This window comes from Stegastes partitus, unplaced genomic scaffold, assembly GCF_000690725.1.
Source record: "Stegastes partitus isolate 25-593 unplaced genomic scaffold, Stegastes_partitus-1.0.2 Scaffold0, whole genome shotgun sequence".
NCBI classification, from domain to species: domain Eukaryota; kingdom Metazoa; phylum Chordata; class Actinopteri; family Pomacentridae; genus Stegastes; species Stegastes partitus.
Genome location: NW_007577731.1, coordinates 1,388,469 through 1,407,088, shown reverse-complemented (window position 1 = coordinate 1,407,088; position 18,620 = coordinate 1,388,469). Strand labels below are relative to the sequence as shown.

Sequence of the window (18,620 nt, the reverse complement as noted above, 5' to 3'; positions counted from 1 at the left end):
ACGCGTGGAGTCTCCATGTTCTCCCCGTGCAGCGTGGGTTCTCTCCGGGTTCTCCGGCTTCCCCCCACAGTCCAGAAACATGCTGAGGTTAATTGGTGATTGTAAATTGTCCGTAGGTGTGAATGTGAGTGTGCTTGGTTGTCTGTCTCTAAGTGTAGCCCTGTGATGGACTGGTTACCTGTCCAACTTTGCCTTGTAATACCAAACCATTCTATTATTTGGGCACCTAATTCAAGCTTTTTCATCAGCAGTGCAAGTTTGTATTACAGATATCATAGATTGCAACATATTTAACACAGTAACGTGATTTTTATACCAAAACTGAATAACTGTATAAAATTAGTAGATGATTGATGCTTCATCTTGCAGGTTGTTCCTCGCTTGTTGCACGTCTACCCGCGGTGCCATTTCTTGACATGACAACACACTGCCATCGACTGTAGGGATAAATTACCGAAAACACTTTTTATTTTTCTAGAAAACCAAAAATTCAACATAGAAACTGAACACAACGATATAACACTGGTGAAGGAAATACAGAATCAGACTAATATGTGATGTTGCGCTCGGTGTCCACCCTGTAGGGCTAAATGGAGCGGATACTGAAGCAGGGCACGTCCCTGGCGTGTGAGTGCACGAGTGTGTGTTTTTAATGGTGTAACAGTGTCTTAATGAGAGAAGGACTCGACTACATGAGACGATGATTACAACACTTCAACCCTGAGCCTTATTCAACATAAATACTCTACGTCGTAACAGAAACGGACACGGACAGACAAACGCACCGTACTGGCCGACATACTGTAGAAAAGAGGTTCATACTGTGTCTTGGAATGCAGGAAGTTTCCAACTCGTCGACCTGTCAGGGAGGATGAAATATTCAGAATGATGCAAGGACGGTATTTTCACTATGAGCGTCCACGAGAGCACTTCTGCCGTCAGAAATGTAGATCGACAGCAGCCTGCATGTTGACAAGAAGTCTCAGTGACAGCTGTGTACATCCCAGTTAAAGGAAAGTGTCAGATCTCCATTATCCTGTAAAGGCTCCACCGAGGAACCTAAACCTTCTCTCCCTTTGGGGAATTTGATTTTGGTTGTGGTCTTTCTTGGAATTGATCAGACGAGCAGGTTGTGAGCAGGACAGCAAAAAGGTGCTTGTTTCAAGTCAGTAGTCTGTTCTGGTCGGGCCTGTGGGACGGTCAGAACAAGACCCAGTCCTCCCGTCTCGTGGACAGGACAAAGTGTCACATTCTATGATCCATCCATGACGCCGGAGTGAAAGTTCCTCTCATGCTGCGGCGGACGGATGCACGAGAGCAGGGCTATGTCATGTCCTCCTCCTCTGAGCAGTAGTCCCGGCCCTGGATGTAGAGAAATGTAGAAGGATTAGTCTCACAGTACTCATATCATTCCAATATTCATTTACTATATCCATCCATTATCTCTACACCTTCATCCTCACTAGGGTCGTGGGGGCTGGAGTCTATCCCAGCTGACTCAGGGTGAAGGCAGGTTCACCTGGACAGGTAACCAGTCTATCACAGGGCTACACTTAGAGACAGACAACCAAGTACACTCACACTCACACCTACGGACAATTTACAATCACCAATTAACCTCAGCATGTTTCTGGACTGTGGGGGGAAGCCGGAGAACCCGGAGAGAACCCACGCTGCACGGGGAGAACATGGAGACTCCACGCAGACAGATCGCAAACCAGCGACCTTCTAGCTGCGAGGCGACGGTGCTAACCACTGATCCACCTTGCAGCCCTTTACTATGTCGGAATGCAGCAAATACTGCAGTTAAAGCTGATGGCGTCTCAGTGACATGCGTCAGGTTTCATTTGGTTTCTTTGCGTCTGGTGTCGATGTTTAAAGCTGACAGACTCTTGGGAGTTTTTCCAGTTTTAATGAGCAGCATCAGGAGGTCGGAGGGCTGGTGTTGGTTGTCGGACCTTCACCCAGGAGACTGAGCTTGTGTCTTTTGTGACACAACTACGGTTTCACTTAGCTTTGTTTTATTTAGTGACTGTGTTTTCACTGACTCTTTGGTTAAAACTGCTTGGTTAGGTTTAGAAAAAGATCGTGTTAAACACATGTTACAGAGCAAACTTTCCATTTCCTGAAAAGTAGTGACGACACCAGCTGAGAACTTTTGGTCAAAGACTAATGGCGTCTAATTTTTGACATACAGGAAATAATATATGTCTTAGATTTGTTACTTCATTAAATCACAAACACTAAAGACTGATCTCTGTGGTTGTCCTCGGAGTAAAGAGAGAGATCTTCATTGTAGACTAAACGCTGGTGCTGTTGTGAATATGCACCATTGGTTATCCCAAACTACAAAACTACTGTTCTGAGAAATGTATGAAACTGCTTTTGTTGCTCCATATTGACCACTTAGAAGCCAGTATCAGGGACCAGTGTGTCTGTTGTCTGGGACTGTTTTATCTGCGGATGAATACTGATTTGGGGCTGTAGTGAATGTTTCCAGCAGCGGGATGGTGTACGTGGGATCATCTGAAAATAGACTACAGTGGCTGTACAACAGTGTGACTCACTTGTGTATTTCTGTAGCATTTCTGGATAACAGTGGACCTCCAGGACACAGAGTGATGTGATATGTCTTATATCTTGGCTGCACAGACATACTTGTAAATTACTTTTAAGCATGAGTTTACCCTCTGCTATTAGTTATCACATCTATACATATGGTGCATAATTCTGCAAAAAGACAAAGTGATGTAAGACAGGATGGAGGCGGTTTGTGAGTGGCAGCAGTTGGATGGAGAGTCTGAAGGGAAAAAACATTCTGATGGTGCGTCTAAACCACTGCGCCAAAATTGAAAGTAAAGGATTAGCAAAAAACAATAGCCTTAACTGTAATAAATAAGTCTCAAACATGGTGTATTTGAAAATGGGTTTCTCAGACTCACACCTAAGAATGAAGGAGGTGGACTCCCCAACTGTGATTAGATGGGAATTAACAATTTATGATAAATACATTTCATGACATAGATAAACGGTTCACTCCATAGGTGGATTTTTACTGCAGGAGCTTGGGGCAGGCTTGAAATGATGTGAACGTTTACACTACTGGCCTTATAATTGGCTTTTTCAGTTTTTCAGTTTCCCCTGTAGTGTAGGATCTGACAACTTTGACTGAGCCAAAACAACAACAAATTGTAGATACTGGACGTAGCCGAGGGCTGCAAGGTGGCTCGGTGGTTAGCACCGTTGCCTCGCAGCTAGAAGGTCGCGGGTTCGCATCCCGGTGAGGACACCCGGGATCTTTCTGCGTGGAGTCTCCATGTTCTCCCCGTGCAGCGTGGGTTCTCTCCGGGTTCTCTGGCTTCCTCCCACAGTCCAGAAACATGCTGAGGTTAATTGGTGATTGTAAATTGTCCGTAGGTGTGAATGTGAGTGTGCTTGGTTGTCTGTCTCTAAGTGTAGCCCTGTGATAGACTGGTTACCTGTCCAGGTGAACCTGCCTTCACCCTGAGTCAGCTGGGATAGATTCCGCCCCCCACGACCCTAGTGAGGATTAAGGTGTGGAGATGATGGATGAGTGGACATAACCGAGTTCTGTTGTCGGAAATGGAACAACAGAGGGTTTTTGTTGCGAAGGTGGTTAGAGAGGCAACAAGAAGGCAGAAAAATGGGGTTTGTTGTCCTCCCAGAGTTTAACCAAGTAGCATTTGTCATGTCTGAGTTTAAACAATCAGGTCCTTGGAGTAGGTACTTTGTTCTCCCCCCAAAACCGGCCCCGAAAAGCTTCAGCAGTCGTGGTTCTTCTGGTCAGAACACACAAAGCACAGGGCTGCTACACAACGCTGGTCCTGTAAGGTTCCAGCCACTAGGTGGCGTGTTGAGCCATTCCAAACCAGTGACATGCAGACTTTCATAAATATGTCAGAAATGCCCACATTAGCGCAAATTGATTCATCACAGTGAAGTCGAATCGTTTAGAGCTCAGGAACCTTTAAATAGCGGCGCCGGCAGAACGCGCTGGACGGGACAGATTGAGGCTGTTTTTCACTATCATCTGTCGTGTCCCCGCCTGCCACAGATTTGCAGCAGTGATAGGATTAACCTCCATTATGTCATTTAGCGGAGGGGCTTTGTGCCAAAACACAAAAACATAAAGCGATGCTCCAGTTGGGGTTTGCCGTCATTTACCTTTTCAATTTTCTCATCCAGCATCCTGAAGAACTCCTGCTGGCTCTCTGAGGAGTGGATGCTCCTGCAGGGAAGACAACAGCCTCACAGTATAACCTCGTACAAAACATATGAATACGTGTTAATGATGCTGCGGTAGTCTGCGATACTTACAGAATCTTTCCATTTCCGTTTGATCCCGTGTCCTCTGTGTGTTGACCTTTACCGAGGAGAGCGCTCTTCTCCTGCAGGACCACACACAAAATGTGCAAATAGTTGTGTTTCATGACGAAGCAGAGTGGACCCACAGAGCATAAAACATAATTAAATAAGGGCTCGAGCTGCCAGATAATATGATGAATTGTTAAAGCATTTCTCCGTCTAATAGTACCTAATGTTATATAACAAGAATCACCATTGTCATTATTATGCAAATAGATGCAGCCTGGGCCTCTCCAACGCTATCAAACATGTCTGAATATGAACTTCATGTCATCCTGAGATCAACTTTACCCTTTTCACCGACAGTAAGATAAGCAGAAGACATTATTACATATGAGTGAGTGTCCTTTCAGACACGTAGAAGATGAGAAGACAGAGAATGCAAAGGGGAATATCACGCACTGTGCTCTCCTGGCCGTCCACTCCCGCCTCTTCTCCGCTGATGTACTTGACTTTTTCCACTCCTTTCATCTTGTACTCATCTGTGACAGAGTGGGAGACAGAGAGGCAGAGAGGAGCACATCTCCTCTTATTAGTACATGTCAGCGGCGGCGGCGGCAGCAGGCACGCAGAGGACGAGCCACTCCGATCGCCGCTATCCTCTGAGGTTAATAGTTCTCATAGTTCAGTACTCGGCAAAGTAATTACGTGCTTGAATTCTCACGCTCCAGACTAAATCCTCTCATAACAATGGTTGGCAGGCAGCAAACACATGAGCCGGCAGCCTGATTCGCCTCTTTTCTCTGGCTCTCCATCTTTACTGCCCCCTCCTCTATCCCACTCCTACGCTTTTAGACAAGAGGAAATGGAAATGCAGATATGAAACATAGCGATGACGGTCTGATGGACACGTACAGATAGAACACTAGAGATTAATGTTGTGTACGCTATTATTTGTTGTTTATCTGCAGAAGCTTCAACAGCTGCGATGATAGTAAAGATCTGAGATACCCTGCTGACATTTGTCACAGATTATAGTGGTATCACGTAAGTCTTGCTTAAATAAAGCATAGATGAAGGGGGCGCTGCAGGATTTGACAGCTTGTCAGTTTACACATCTTTAAACGTTCATTCAAGCCCTACTGATCATTGAGGTTGTATTTAAGCTGTGCATTGTTCTTAAAGCGTTTTTATGTCCCATGTGTATGGAGCAGTGGGAGTGCCAAACTACAAAAATAAATCAAAGAAAGAATAATAAAATAAAAGTGGAAATAAAAAGAAGAATAAATAAAATTTTGAAATAGATAATGTGGCAAAATAAAGCAATATTAATCAAAAATTAATCCATAAAAGAAAAGGCTAATAAAAGTAGAAATATAAAGACAAATACATAAAATAATAAAAAAATATTCATAATATATTTTTATTATTTTTTAATCTTTTCATTATTTTATATGTTGTTGTTATTATTTATTTAGTTTTTAAAATTATTTTTTTTTCATTTTTATAACTATTTTATCACTATTATTACTGCAGAAAAATATGCGCATCAGGAATTTTGTTTTTCTGCACATATTTCCTTTGCTTTTAAAGCGACATAAAAAATAGATAAAAACTAACTAATTAATAATAAAAATGAAAAAAACTAATTAAAAAAATAAAAAAACATTCAAAAAATTAATAAATAAATAGAGAAAATTAAAAAATAATAATAATACAAATAAAAATATATATATATTTTAAAAAATTAATTATTAATGTTTTAAATTTATTGTATTTATTTTTCTTTATATTTCTACTTTTATTAGCCTTTTGTTTTATGGATTAATTTATGATTAATATTGCTTTATATTGCCACTTTATTTATTTTATTGATTCTTTTTTTTTCCCACTTTTATTTTATAATTATTTATTGATTTATTTTTGTAATTTGGCACTCTCACAAATCCATACATGTGGCCTCCAGTTGATCTAAATGACTAGAAATTTAATTTTTGATAATGCTTTTCTTGATAGTGAATTTTTCTGTGTGGGTTTGCAGAAGAGATGTTTTCAGACTTCTGAAAAGTTGACTTCAAATGATGTTAAAAACACAGCATTGGGCGGCAGTTCTGGAAATTAAAAGGCTTTTAACTAATGAGACAAGCCGGAGGAGAAAGGTCAGAGCTGACAGAAAGGCCACACTCATACTTCCCATATTTATGAGTATCCCAGTGATGTAAAGTTTGTCATGAAGCCTGTGTGACGCTCTCGATGTGTGTCGGTGTGGCAACTACGCTGCAAGAGTGTGCATATGAGATGTGCAGTGCATGTCTAAAACATGTCCTCAAAATAGACTACAGGGTGGTGTATGAACCACAACTACGTGTCTGTGGTGTCAGCAGCCGTCTGGGTTTGCAACTGAGACAGTCTCTCTACAGACGTGGACAGCACCTCATCTGGGGGATGTTTTCATGAAACACTTGTGGCTCGTTAATACCAATTAATCATGACCTGACTGTTTTTGTTGTTGACCTTTTGCATCAGCAGTGTGACATTTGTGACGCGAGGAATGAGTGTCTCACAGGAACTGTACGATCACATTCACTTCCCTGCACAGATACGATCTTTTCGTTCTTCTGTTTGTCAGATTTGTGATCTAAAAGCTGCTTCCTGTGTGTCAGCGATGGCCAATGGGAGGCAGTGAGGAAACCTGGGCCCGAGTGCCAACGCCTACAGTGAATGAACACGAGTATTATAGTACTGGGGCTGATACTCGCCAGAGCTGGAGGAGTGACTGAGTTGGACGCTAATTCTTGTTCATGACTGATTAGGAGACGTGTAGCTTGGCAGGAAGTGGAATACACCATGTACCAGTGAAGGAATCAGAATGAATGTTTTAGAAGAATCAAATGAGCCAATTAACAGTCACTCTGCCCATCTCTTTATGGCCACGGTTTACTATCTCCTAAAGGCTGCTGCCAGAGGGACGATGCTCCATGTCTTCTCAAACTGGTTTCATGAGTTCAGTATTCTACGAGTTTAATCGTAGCAGCTGGACCTGCTTGAGTTCCTTGAAGACCTCTCATCCAAGAGGCTTCATCAGCTTTGACTGACTAGTTGGGAGTTCCAGATATTCTTTAGGAGCCATGAACACTTGAGTTTCAGTTTCAACTGGGGGTTCGTTGCTCCTCCCCCTGCCACCATAGGGTTCGTTAGGGACTTTTGTGGCTAATTGTGGATGTGGTTTCATCTTCCTGAGGGGAGATCTTAAGACTGACGCATAAACAGGTGAGAGGTGATGCCTCAGACCTCCACCTCTGTTCAGGGATGGTCTTTCCAGTTTGACATAGATGGCTTCTTTTACTCCTCTCTCAAACCATCTGTCCTCCACAATCTGTACGTTATTGTCTTCAAATGAGCGTCCTGTGTCCTTAAGATGCAGGAGGACTGCTGAGGAGCTGGCTCTTATTAACTGAGTCACTTTTGAAGCTAAAATTGACTAAATTTGCTGCTTTTTTAATTTTAAATTGAAATGTTTGACGTTGCACACTCCAGTTTAATCTAAAATGGAAATGACATGCATTTTATTTATTTTTTTTACATGTTCACATATTTTATGGAGCCAACATGTTATCGCTGCACTCACTGATAAAGTAATCGGTTTTTGCAGCCCTGCGCTAGAATTGTCTTTAAAACGATGGTGGCTGCACGTGTTAACAGTCAGGCAGCAACAGAAACAAGTGCAAAATGCCATCAGTTTGTGAAAGAGGGTACAAAAAATAAGCTTTGGCAAAAAACTGAGAACGGGATAACAAGTTATAAGAATAAAGTCTACTATAAAATAAATACTAAAAATCAAGATTTAAAACACACATTTTGAGATTTTCCCTACAAACATCCCTGGAATAGGAACTTTTTCTTGCCAGAGGAAGGCTGTTTTAAAGCTCTGGAGCAGCTGTACAGTTCTGTTTGAAGCATGAGTTCCTTCAACGAAAGTGCTAATTAAAGGTCCCACTAACATCAGAGTCACAGTCTTCCAGGGAACAGAAGAAGTTAAAGGTTGCATTTTCACAGCTCAGTGTTATTTTTATTTCTAATAACACATCGATTTTAGGCGCCAGTGGGTAAACATGGCCCTGATCATTAAAAATTCAGAAACACCTCGTTATCCAAAAGGTCACTGAAACCCTGAGGACGTTAACGACGGTGGAAATAACAGAAAGTGTAGACAGGAAACAGACTGACCGGACAGGAGGTCCCCGTTGCTGTGGGCTTTATTCTGGCCCTCCTCACCGTTGGGCACGGCAGACACCTGCTTAGCAGAGGTGCAGCCCATCTCCTTCTCCTCAGCTGCTCTCCTCCTCAGCCCCGAGCATGACAGGCACACCTGGGCACAGGTATCAAGCAGGGACAGTGCATGGTTAGATCAGGACTGCAAAAAAAAAAAAAACTGTGCGCAAAACCGCCTCAGAGCTCCCTGCTTCGGCTCCTGTCTCTGGGGAAGAAGAAGAAGAAGAAATCCCCTGCATGGGAATCACTATTTTCATAATCAATTAGTCATGAAGCGCCCCACCCTAGCATTAAAACACGCGGGCCTCTCAATCTATTCTCGCCAAAGACAATAAAATAGACGGTTTAAGGCTGCCCGTGAGTCACGCACACGCCGGGCTGGGAAAACACCAATCACAACGTGCGCACGGCGGTGCCAGCTGCACCGCAACAATGAGGCCTTTCAGCACGCCGGGATGCCACTGTGCCAAGCCGCCGGGTCATTTCAGCGCTGAATGGGGGGTTTCTGTGGCGCTCACAGGATTAAAGTGGCTGCGCGCAAGTGTTCCCATCGCCGGCGGTACACGGCAGCCATACGTCAGCGTGGTACCGCTAAATAAGCCCAGTGTTTATGCGTTAGGCTCCGGAAAACGCACAGTGATCCATCCCCATATGGCTGATCCTAAACACACTGACCGCTCAGCAGAGTCCAGCTGCAGAGTCAGCTGCTCCTGACCCATCACTCATCCTCCTCCTCCGGCTTAAAGCTGGAGCCTGCAGGCGGATAAACGCTGCTGCATCCAGGGCATCACTCCGCGGTTTGATGAGCAAGCGAAGGAGACGCAAGTTACCTTCAAAGCTCCGAAATGTCAACCACCATCTTCTCATTTTTACAACATGGGAGACAAATAATAACAAAAGATGCGAAAAGAGCAGCCATTCCACGAGCAGCAGCAGCAGCAGCAGCAGCAGGACCGCACCGCGCACACCGAGACCATACATCACACACATCATGTTAATGTGGCAAAATACAGTTTAAAGAATACCTCTCAGGTGTGTCCATGTTTCAGAGCTCCTTCCTCTGGCTTCAGTTCAGAGAGGCTTTAGTCCAGACGGAGGACCGAACCAGACCGTATCTGCATCTCTGGGCTCAGCGCAGGCATCAGCAGTGGGGCTGCAGTCCGTCCGTCTGCCAGCTGTCTGGTCGGACCGCTGGAGCTCATGGCCTCGGAAACTGCTAAAGGAGCACCGGCTGGCTCGAAGACAACGAGTCCCACAAAAACGCGGCTAATACGAGGTGTTTCTAGATGGATATTATCAGCTCGAAATACAGAAATCCATTTGTCTTTGCGTGCGAGTCGCCAGCAGCGTTCCGCTTTAATGCGGTGAAAAAAAAAATGAGTCGTCGTGCCTCCGGTTTCTACTCGGACCTCATTCACCGGCGCACCGCCAACTTCCGTCCAACGCATTCCCTCTGCATCATCAGTTTGGAGCTAAAACACGCAAAGTTTTCTAAGTTCGCTGTTTGCGACCGAGCCGACAGCCGACAGCCGCCGAACACCGACCAGCCCCGGGATGATCCTACTGACGGTGGTGGCCCGTGTCGCGGACGGACTGCCGCTGGCCGCGTCCATCCAGGAGGACGAGCAGGTATGAATGAGAGCTAGCATGTAGCCCCGCGCACCAGAGTCCATTCAAAAAGTAGGGTTTTTAAGGACACGTCCACTCCTGGTAGTTTATAGCATAGATATGTATAATATCTATGGTTTATAGGGCAAGTTAGCGTAAAGAAAGATTAATGTTTGCTGAACAGTGTTGTCCGGATTGTCCTCTACAAACACCATTTAAAGTGATTTACAAAGTGCTTTAAAATGTTTAAAAAAGACAGAAAAACAGTGCGAAAACTTTCAAATTCAAAGTGGGTAATTTTACCGTAAAAGAACTGTACACTGGATTAAAACAAGAATTTAAAGTTGAGCTAGCTGTGAAAACTATTTTGGTTTGGGTGGTGACACATGCATCCATTCTTTATTGAAGGCCCTTTTTTTTTAGCAAACAAAAGTACGCACACTAAGTTTTTCAGCTCAAACTACTGTAGATATGGCTCATTTCACCATTTACTCGTATAAACCCTGGTTTTAGTCCTTTTCTGGTTGTTTTGCCCTGAAAACTATTGAGCTGCGTGTTCCCGCCCACTTCAGGAAGAAAACAGTCAGCCGCAGCTGTCAATCACAGTTTAGCTGGATGGCTATTGGCTAGTTAGGTCTTACGTCACACTCGGATAAAAACTACCGATGTGGGGGCTTTGAGGAATGTCAAAAGTAAACGTCCTCATATATTACTGTTTTTGTTTGTTTTTTTGTTTTTTTTTGCATCTCTAAGTTTATCACAAAGGTCTTTCCAAGGTTTCAGACTTCAATGTGATGCTAGGTTTACCTGGTAATTACTAAAAAAAAAAATTGCATTAAACTGTCAAACTTATTCATTTTGCTCTGTGGCTTTGGGACAATTTGTGTAATTTTAATATGAGGCCTGATATACCTGCTGTCCTCTCTTTGCCAGTCAGGAAAAGACCTCCAGCAGTACCAGAACCAGGTGAAGCAGCTCTGCCGCAAACTGAATGCTCAGAGTCCGGACCGCTGCACTCTGGAGGCCGGAGACATGAACTTTCAGTAAGACAGTAAAGTACAGTAGAGTTGATTTTGGGAGTGTTTTAGTTGATGTTACCAGACATCAGAGTAAATTTAACATTGCTTCAAATGTGTTTTCAGCTTTCTAATAGCCCAGGGTGTGTGCTACCTGTCCCTCTGCGAGGCTTCTTTCCCCAAGAAGATGGCTTTTGCGTACCTTGAAGATCTCCACAATGAGTTCTATGACCAGTATGGAAGAAGAGTGCCCACAGTAACGAGGCCATACTCTTTCATCGAGTTTGGTAGGACTCTTGTTTTTGTGGTTTTTCTGAGGAAACACGTCACTATATACATTCATTATGATGCATAAATGAAAATATTAGCAGTATACTCGCTAAGAATGTCTACAGCTCTGGTTTGCTGTTATCCAGCCCTGAACCTTTCCTGTGCAAGACTTTGGGTCTGTGTACTGTTTTTAATGTGTTTTAGACCTGACAGCCCTTTATGGAGAAATCTGTCTAAATTTAGATGTACGATGTGGTTTTATTTCTATCCGTCATGCCCCGAGTGACTCCAGTGCTGCCTTTGTTTTTTTGGATAAATGTGGAAAGAGGCTGTGGAGCTGGGTTAGGGTTATGAAGCTGTCAAAGCTACGTATGTTTTTATCTTCTCTGCATATGACAGTGATGCCGCCCAACAGGATTTCTGTCCATCACTTTCAGAGTATAAAGATTTAAGGTGTCTGATGGTTGATGGTGATGCTTGAGGCCCAACTGTCATACAACATGAAAAATTAGGGAAAATCCCAGAGGGCATGCCTGTATGAGTGTGCAGTGTATAATCTGAAACAATTAATGCTGGTCTTTACTTGTTCCAGACACGTACATCCAGAAAAAAAAGAAGTCGTATGTTGACAGCAGGGCCCGGAGGAACCTGGGCAGCATCAACACAGAGCTGCAGGATGTCCAGAGAATCATGGTGGCGAATATTGAGGAAGTTCTGCAAAGAGGAGAAGCTCTTTCTGGTACGTACATTCATTAAAAAGAAAATTGTGGCTATCATATCTGCACAAATGACCAGGACCACCTGGTACTATAATGCCTCCCAGTACAGTATTGCCGTAGTAGCTACTGGAGGTGCTGATTCTTCTCTACACTGAGGCCACGTTTACACATAGCCGGTATTCACTAAAATGGATCTACGTTTTCAAAAAAATCTTTGTTTACAAAAAAACATCGTTAAGAGCTGCTGTGAGCTGTCAGACCTATAGGGGGCAGTGTAACGAGAAGCATAAAGCCATGCTCGCCAATCAGAATCCTGGAAAAACCACAACAACGAAAACTTCGTTACTTCAACGATAATAGAAGAAGTGGTGTTAAGAGTTCAAAACAAGGAAAATACTTAAACAGCATCCATTTTGATCACAGTTTTTGTTTTTCCAAATCTCCACTTTGGCTGGAGTTTCCAAATCTGATCGTTTTCGGTGACTCGTAGCTTCGTTTACGTGTAAACCAAAGGTCAATTGACATATCACTGTTTCTGTTGCGTGTAAACGAGGCCTCAGTTATGCTTCAGTGTTGGTGTTTTGGATTGAATTCTGATGTTACTCCAGCTTTCAGAGTAACTGTAGTAGATGTCCAGATGACTTCAACATGTCTCCGTTATTCCTCAGCTATAGAGACAAAAGCCACCAACCTGGCCTCCCTGTCCAAAAAATACCGCAGCGATGCAAAGTACCTCAACACCCGCTCCACCTACGCCAAGGTGGCGGCCGTGGCAGTGTTCTTCATCACGCTCATCGTCTACGTGCGCTTCTGGTGGCTCTGAAGGACAGTTGGATTTGACACAAAGGAGGCACTTATCTTCGAAAAGCATTTAATCCTCTTACACTTTTATTGCATACCAGGGTGCCTTGAAGGGGTCGTACCGTCCACCAGCGCCAAGGTGGACGCTCTGTCTATGCTTTGTTCAGCTTTGGGTTACGCTGCCTGTCCGGTATAAACTGAGGTCTGTTAGACTTCTGTGTGTGTGTGTGTGTGTGTGTGTGTGTGTGTGTGTGTGTGGAAGCAGATGTTTTATGGTGAGCTCCTGTTTACTGGAAAGCTTAAGGACAGTATGTTGACAGACTGACATGTTGACACGCTGGTACTGAGGGGAAACCATGTGCAGAATACTGTGATAAAGATGTTTATTGTTTACAAAGTTTACACAATTGTAAGAAAGTCTTAATGAAAAAAAATTAAATATTTATCAAATATTCAGTTTCTGTTTTACCTCTATGTGTGACACAAGTTAATATGACAAGCAGTCAGTTTGTACATGTACACCAGCAACTCGACAGTCAAACAAGATCAGAACAAACAACGTAGAGTTACAGGAAATGGATCCGTCACACCACGATGACGGTCCCTCAGTGGATCTGCTGCTCAAAAAGTCAAATACTGATAATGACATGAAGCAGTTCTCGTTTTACAACCACTTTTTTTAACGTGTTAGAACAACTGTCAGCAGCTCAGACTCCACAGCATCCAAAGAGAATCTGCTAAACAACGTGAAGCCTTTGAATTAATTCCTGTCCTTCCTCAGCCAAGTCGTGATTGGAGGAGATGAGAGTGCTTCTTTATTTCCGAGCCTTTAGAGATCCAAACTCCTGCATGGTTAACAGAATTCTTGTCCTCCGGGGTGACGAACAGACGCCAGAACAAAGACTCATGCCACCAGATCAAAGTCGTCCCTCTGCAAAACAAAAGTCACAATTATGATTTAACCTGGAAAAATGATCACAAACATGGACAGGTCATATTTCTCACAAAACACTATATTCCTAAACCAATACGAGGACTTTAACCCTCCTATTACCTTCAAATTTTCTGACATCTTTTATCCTCAGGTTCAATTTGACCCCAGAAACTTAAACCTCCAGAAAATATAATTCAAATTGTAAGTAGCCCTTTAAATAAACCTGAAAAATGATGTCAATGACTTCTTTAGAGATGTTACACATTGAATGGAGTCAAAATGACGCCACAGATTACAGGAGGGTTGAAACAGGCTCAAGGCAACGCAGCTACTGCAGCCAAAGCATGAAGGAAGTCTGGCACAAGACTGAATGTGTAAGTTAATCGGCTTATCGCTGCCCGTCAGTCAGGAACGAGTAGATCTGACTGTAGGAACAACTGTGTATTGAATCAAACGTGTTGCCTATGAAGCAGCCTATTCTTATCGCATCTAAGACATTTTTAGCCTCATTCTGCAGCTGCAACCCTGGAAGTATTAATGTTTTTAACTGCGTACTTGCAAATCATAAAAGATCAACAAGTGCTTTACCAGCTTCTGTTTTAGGATTACAGTCGTGACACTAAATGTAAAACCTTCTTTTATGTCGGATTGTCAAGACGGAGGTCCAGATACAAGGAGGGCTTGATGCTGGAAGGCTCATTAGTTGTTAATTATTGTTCATAGTTGTTACAATAACTAGTAGGGCTGGTCCCAATAGCACTTTCTGATCTCTGGATATTCAGGCCCAATTAATGATGAATATCAGAATATTTGCCGCGGTCGGGGGACACTTCCACCCCGGGGCAGCGCATTGACGGGGTGGAAGTGTCCAGAACACACAAGTCACTCACCTCATCGTTATAATTCATGACATGCTGCTTGATCTTTGAGGAGTCCACCCACGTGACAAAATCTTCCATATTTCTAAAAAATCAAAAGTCACAGCGTCAGTATTTGTCTGCAGATGCTTTTACACGCGTATCTACGAAGTCGTGTTTGTGTGAAACGAACTCTGCTGCAAGAAACTAAAATAATTGTAGGAAGACAAAACAACACATGGAGACCAACCTTGTGACTAGATATGCCGGGTCTGTGACGATGTCTGGTCCAACACGCACATCTGTGACCGAGTCAAGGGCGACGCTGCAAAACTATTTCTATCCTTGGATGCAGACGAGTCTGATCCGTCTTTCAAAGCTAATTCAAGACATTTAAGCAACAAAAAGAAGACAAAACTTCATAAGAAATGCAGTCATGCAGCATTAAAGGATACGTCCTTGTTCGATGAAGGTAATGGCCGTCTTCAGGTTCTGAGCCATACGGAGCTTCAGCATGATGCTGGGGAGTCGTCTCCTGCAGGAGTCACACATTGGTCAGGCACATCGACAGACAGCTGATGGACGGTTGCATTCATGAGTTTAACAGCTTTTACCTGCAGAACGATGAAGCTGAGACTTTCTCTGTGAGAGACAGGTTCTGTTTGGTGGGGATCAGACCGATGCTGTACCTGAACATGAACACATTTATCATGTCGATGCAGATTAAGAAAGACGTGCGATGTCATAACTTGTTTAACAAACTTCAGAAGCACAAAGCAAAACTGACACTGGATTCAAGTTAACAAAAAACATGAAATATACAAGTTAAAATGGATCAAACTGATGTCATCTCACTGAAGTCTGAGTGGATTCTGCCAACAAACCAAACGGTGACACCCAGAAACTCACAGCTTCTCCAGCAGCCGGTGTGTGCTCTGAGCTCTGAAGCCGTCCTTCTCGTCCAGGTCTCGGATTTTCTTAGCGAGATCTCTGACATTACGACTCAGCTTGTTGTACCTGAGACACAAACGGACGAAATCAATATTAACACGGTTCAGGCTTCTTGTACCTACATAGTACAACATGATCATTTAATACCTGCCTTAGACTCTTTGCCCTTTAACACGGATATATAGCTGTACGTGATCGTTAAACACTATTTTCTCTTCTGTAATCTGTCGCCCATGTTTAAACAGGTTATATTTTGTGCTGTGAAAACTGCAAGTAAGATCCTCTGTATGTGTACATATTAGGCTGATAAAACTGATTACGATTCTAAAATGAGTAGAATTTGACCAAAAAAAAAAAAAGTCTCACATATTGTTCTGGTCTGTACTCAGTATTATGGATCTGCTTGTTGCTGCTTTCATTTTATTTAAAGGTTTGGTTTACCCAAACTACCCAATTAGAGATTAATTGTTTAGCTGTCAACTATTACATGAATCAGTAAAAATATCTTTGATTCCAGCTTTTGAGCTTTAAACACTTTCTGTTTTTCTTTACGACTCTGAGAATAAACTGAATATCTCTGGATTGTGGACAATCTAAGTCCAGCATTTAGCTTCTTTAGCTTTTGGAAACACTGAAAAACAATTACCATTTATCGACCAAACAACTGTTCGATTAATCAAGAAAATACTCGACAAAGAAAGTAATTACATTACCCAAATTACCCATTACCTGCAGCCCAAATGTTTACAGACTTATATCTGGATATAAACCATCTTCAGGCTCAGCTAGCTCTGGTGTGTAGCTTCTGTCAACTAGCAACCAGCTAACAGCGTAGATCAGGCACAAATATGTTTTTCTTATCAAACCCGTTTCGTAATACTTTTTTATTTGAACTGTTGTTCATGATTCTGTCCTGTGTAGATGATCCCTTGTTAACCCAGCAGCCTGTACATGAGGCTTCCCGGTGCGGTCACCTACTTGGTGTAGTCCTCCCTCTTCTCGATGCGGAACCTCCGCAGCACCTTGACCTCGTGCAGGTTGTTGTCCACCTCCCAGTTGATGAAGTCCACCTTCTTCAGCAGCTTCTCCTCGTGATACTTAAGTTTACGAACCATTTTTACGCTTTTTGGTAGCTATTTATTCAGCAGAGGGACTCTTCCACATGCAGTTTACGGAAGGAAACAGGAAGCACATGTGCGTCTGTGTTCTTCTTCGGCGACAATTAAAGGTAGAGTTTCCGCTGACTTCCGGCGGCTGCGCCCCCTGCGGCACTGCAGCGTCTCTGCATCCTACTGACACGTTGCAACTTTAAACCAAGTATTAAAACCATATAGCCATTTCATTCCAATTGTCTCAAAACAAATCTTTAATATATCTTAAATTATAGTTTTTTTAAGCTTTACTTGAATAATATTTTCTTTTTAAAAGCATTGGCACAGTATGTATTAAAATTTGAGATGACGATAACAGTGTTGTTTCAGATATATCGTGTCGGTCAGATGAACACATTTAGCCGATGATTGTCTAACATCAGCGCCTTCGTCTCTACGTTTGATATCGTTGCTATTTCACAGATGTTTTTACTTAAATGGTCCTGAACTTAAATATGTTAAATATGTTTTACTTTTGTAATATAGAAGACTATGTGGTCTCATCTGGGATTCTTCTGAATAGGTTTCTCACAGTGCTTCTTTATACTCATTTTTCAGTGTGAACAAAAATTGAATATTGACATCGGTGGTATCGGTTATCGGTGATGTTAGAAAACTTAATATCGGATATTGGCCAGAAATTTTAATATCGTGCATCACTAATTAAAATGTACGTTAATTGCATATTGAGTTAAATTGAGAAACGGAATATAATGACCTAAAAGTAAAATAAAACATTGGTGTAAAGTAATAAAACTAGGAGAAAGCATAAATCATGTTGACATTATCATCAGATTCATTATTTTTAAAGACTTCCTCTCACCTTGTTAATGTTTACATATAGTGTTTGTTTGTTTGTTTGTTTGTTTGTTTGTTTGTTTGTTTTTAGATGCTGGAAAACATCTCCTGAGGATCGGTCTGTGTCACTTAAGACAGAATCCAGAAAACATGTTGCTGCACCCTCTTAGATTCAGTTCAGAGTTTACTTATTTGATATTTGGGTTCTGTGAAACATTTTGGCTGAATTCTAGGATTATTACGTGTTTTCAGACTTGTGAATTTTTGTTTTTTTCACCCTCAATGGGAAGCAGCTTAAAGGTTTGAGTATCTTAAGGAATCCAAAGACACAGACAAACGTCTTTCCAGCAGATCCAAACGACTAAACGACTGCAGCAGAGGCTAAATTTTAATTACTGGGACACCAGATTGTTCCTGTAAGGGTTTATGTATGAGTGTCTCCTACTTTCCTATTAAAAATAAAACCGTTGGTCGACATTTTGTTCAACTTTTACGGCCTCTAACATCAGTGCATTTTGATGTGTGGCAATTATCGTAAGTTGAGTTTAATTAATTTTGTTTTTTGCTATTTTGATAAGCTAAAGTTATGATGTGGACTCATTCACAGAATCACTAAATATTATTAAGATATACACAAGGTACAAGCTGCTTCCATGTTGTCTTCACGGTGACATTTAACAACAACATATGAGGCTTTTTTTAAACTAGTGGATATTCAAACATATCAATATATTGAACAGAACTGGAATGTTCTGTTATTCTGCAGTTTTTTTAGTACTTAATGCGTTGTAACCCTCTTTGTGAAGGTTATACGTTGACATTTTGTTTGCTTTTAGAAGAATATGTTGAATTATAATAGATTTCAATGACATTTGGTGGAAAACTGGGTTGAAAACAGTTGAAAATGTTTACTTTTT

General features: G+C 42.2%; 3 protein-coding genes across 3 annotated transcripts; 1 reads left to right on the top strand and 2 right to left on the bottom strand.

Moving 5' to 3' along the window:
* Positions 1-438: 438 nt before the first annotated feature.
* On the bottom strand, positions 439-9,960 carry LOC103358173 (uncharacterized protein C1orf21 homolog). Its single transcript, XM_008283073.1, has 6 exons — positions 9,624-9,960; positions 8,554-8,695; positions 4,789-4,868; positions 4,339-4,409; positions 4,186-4,249; positions 439-1,362 (listed from the first exon to the last, which is right to left on the bottom strand). The coding sequence occupies exons 2-6, from the start codon at positions 8,642-8,644 to the stop codon at positions 1,324-1,326; spliced, it is 345 nt and encodes a 114-aa protein (XP_008281295.1). The 5' UTR covers positions 8,645-8,695; positions 9,624-9,960; the 3' UTR covers positions 439-1,323.
* Positions 9,961-10,031: 71 nt separating this feature from the next.
* Positions 10,032-13,464, top strand: sec22ba (SEC22 homolog B, vesicle trafficking protein a). Its single transcript, XM_008282831.1, has 5 exons — positions 10,032-10,227; positions 11,140-11,249; positions 11,349-11,509; positions 12,085-12,231; positions 12,880-13,464. The coding sequence occupies exons 1-5, from the start codon at positions 10,153-10,155 to the stop codon at positions 13,032-13,034; spliced, it is 648 nt and encodes a 215-aa protein (XP_008281053.1). The 5' UTR covers positions 10,032-10,152; the 3' UTR covers positions 13,035-13,464.
* On the bottom strand, positions 13,379-16,982 carry imp3 (IMP U3 small nucleolar ribonucleoprotein 3). Its single transcript, XM_008282953.1, has 7 exons — positions 16,733-16,982; positions 15,713-15,820; positions 15,418-15,492; positions 15,259-15,338; positions 15,054-15,105; positions 14,837-14,909; positions 13,379-13,943 (listed from the first exon to the last, which is right to left on the bottom strand). The coding sequence occupies exons 1-7, from the start codon at positions 16,867-16,869 to the stop codon at positions 13,917-13,919; spliced, it is 552 nt and encodes a 183-aa protein (XP_008281175.1). The 5' UTR covers positions 16,870-16,982; the 3' UTR covers positions 13,379-13,916.
* Positions 16,983-18,620: the final 1,638 nt, after the last annotated feature.

Excerpts from the sequence above, each read along its gene's own strand:
- LOC103358173 (XM_008283073.1), bottom strand. The coding sequence starts at position 8,644 with ATGGGCTGCACCTCTGCTAAGCAGGTGTCTGCCGTGCCCAACGGTGAG. Across the intron at positions 4,869-8,553 it reads CAACGGGGACCTCCTGTCCG|ATGAGTACAAGATGAAAGGA; the intron begins GTCAGTCTGTTT and ends ACTCTGTCACAG. Across the intron at positions 4,250-4,338 it reads AACGGAAATGGAAAGATTCT|GAGCATCCACTCCTCAGAGA; the intron begins GTAAGTATCGCA and ends TCTTCCCTGCAG.
- imp3 (XM_008282953.1), bottom strand. The coding sequence starts at position 16,869 with ATGGTTCGTAAACTTAAGTATCACGAGGAGAAGCTGCTGAAGAAGGTG. Across the intron at positions 15,821-16,732 it reads AAGAGGGAGGACTACACCAA|GTACAACAAGCTGAGTCGTA; the intron begins GTAGGTGACCGC and ends TTTGTGTCTCAG. Across the intron at positions 14,910-15,053 it reads CCGGCATATCTAGTCACAAG|AAATATGGAAGATTTTGTCA; the intron begins GTTGGTCTCCAT and ends TTGATTTTTTAG.
- sec22ba (XM_008282831.1), top strand. The coding sequence starts at position 10,153 with ATGATCCTACTGACGGTGGTGGCCCGTGTCGCGGACGGACTGCCGCTG. Across the intron at positions 11,250-11,348 it reads GCCGGAGACATGAACTTTCA|CTTTCTAATAGCCCAGGGTG; the intron begins GTAAGACAGTAA and ends ATGTGTTTTCAG. Across the intron at positions 11,510-12,084 it reads ATACTCTTTCATCGAGTTTG|ACACGTACATCCAGAAAAAA; the intron begins GTAGGACTCTTG and ends TACTTGTTCCAG.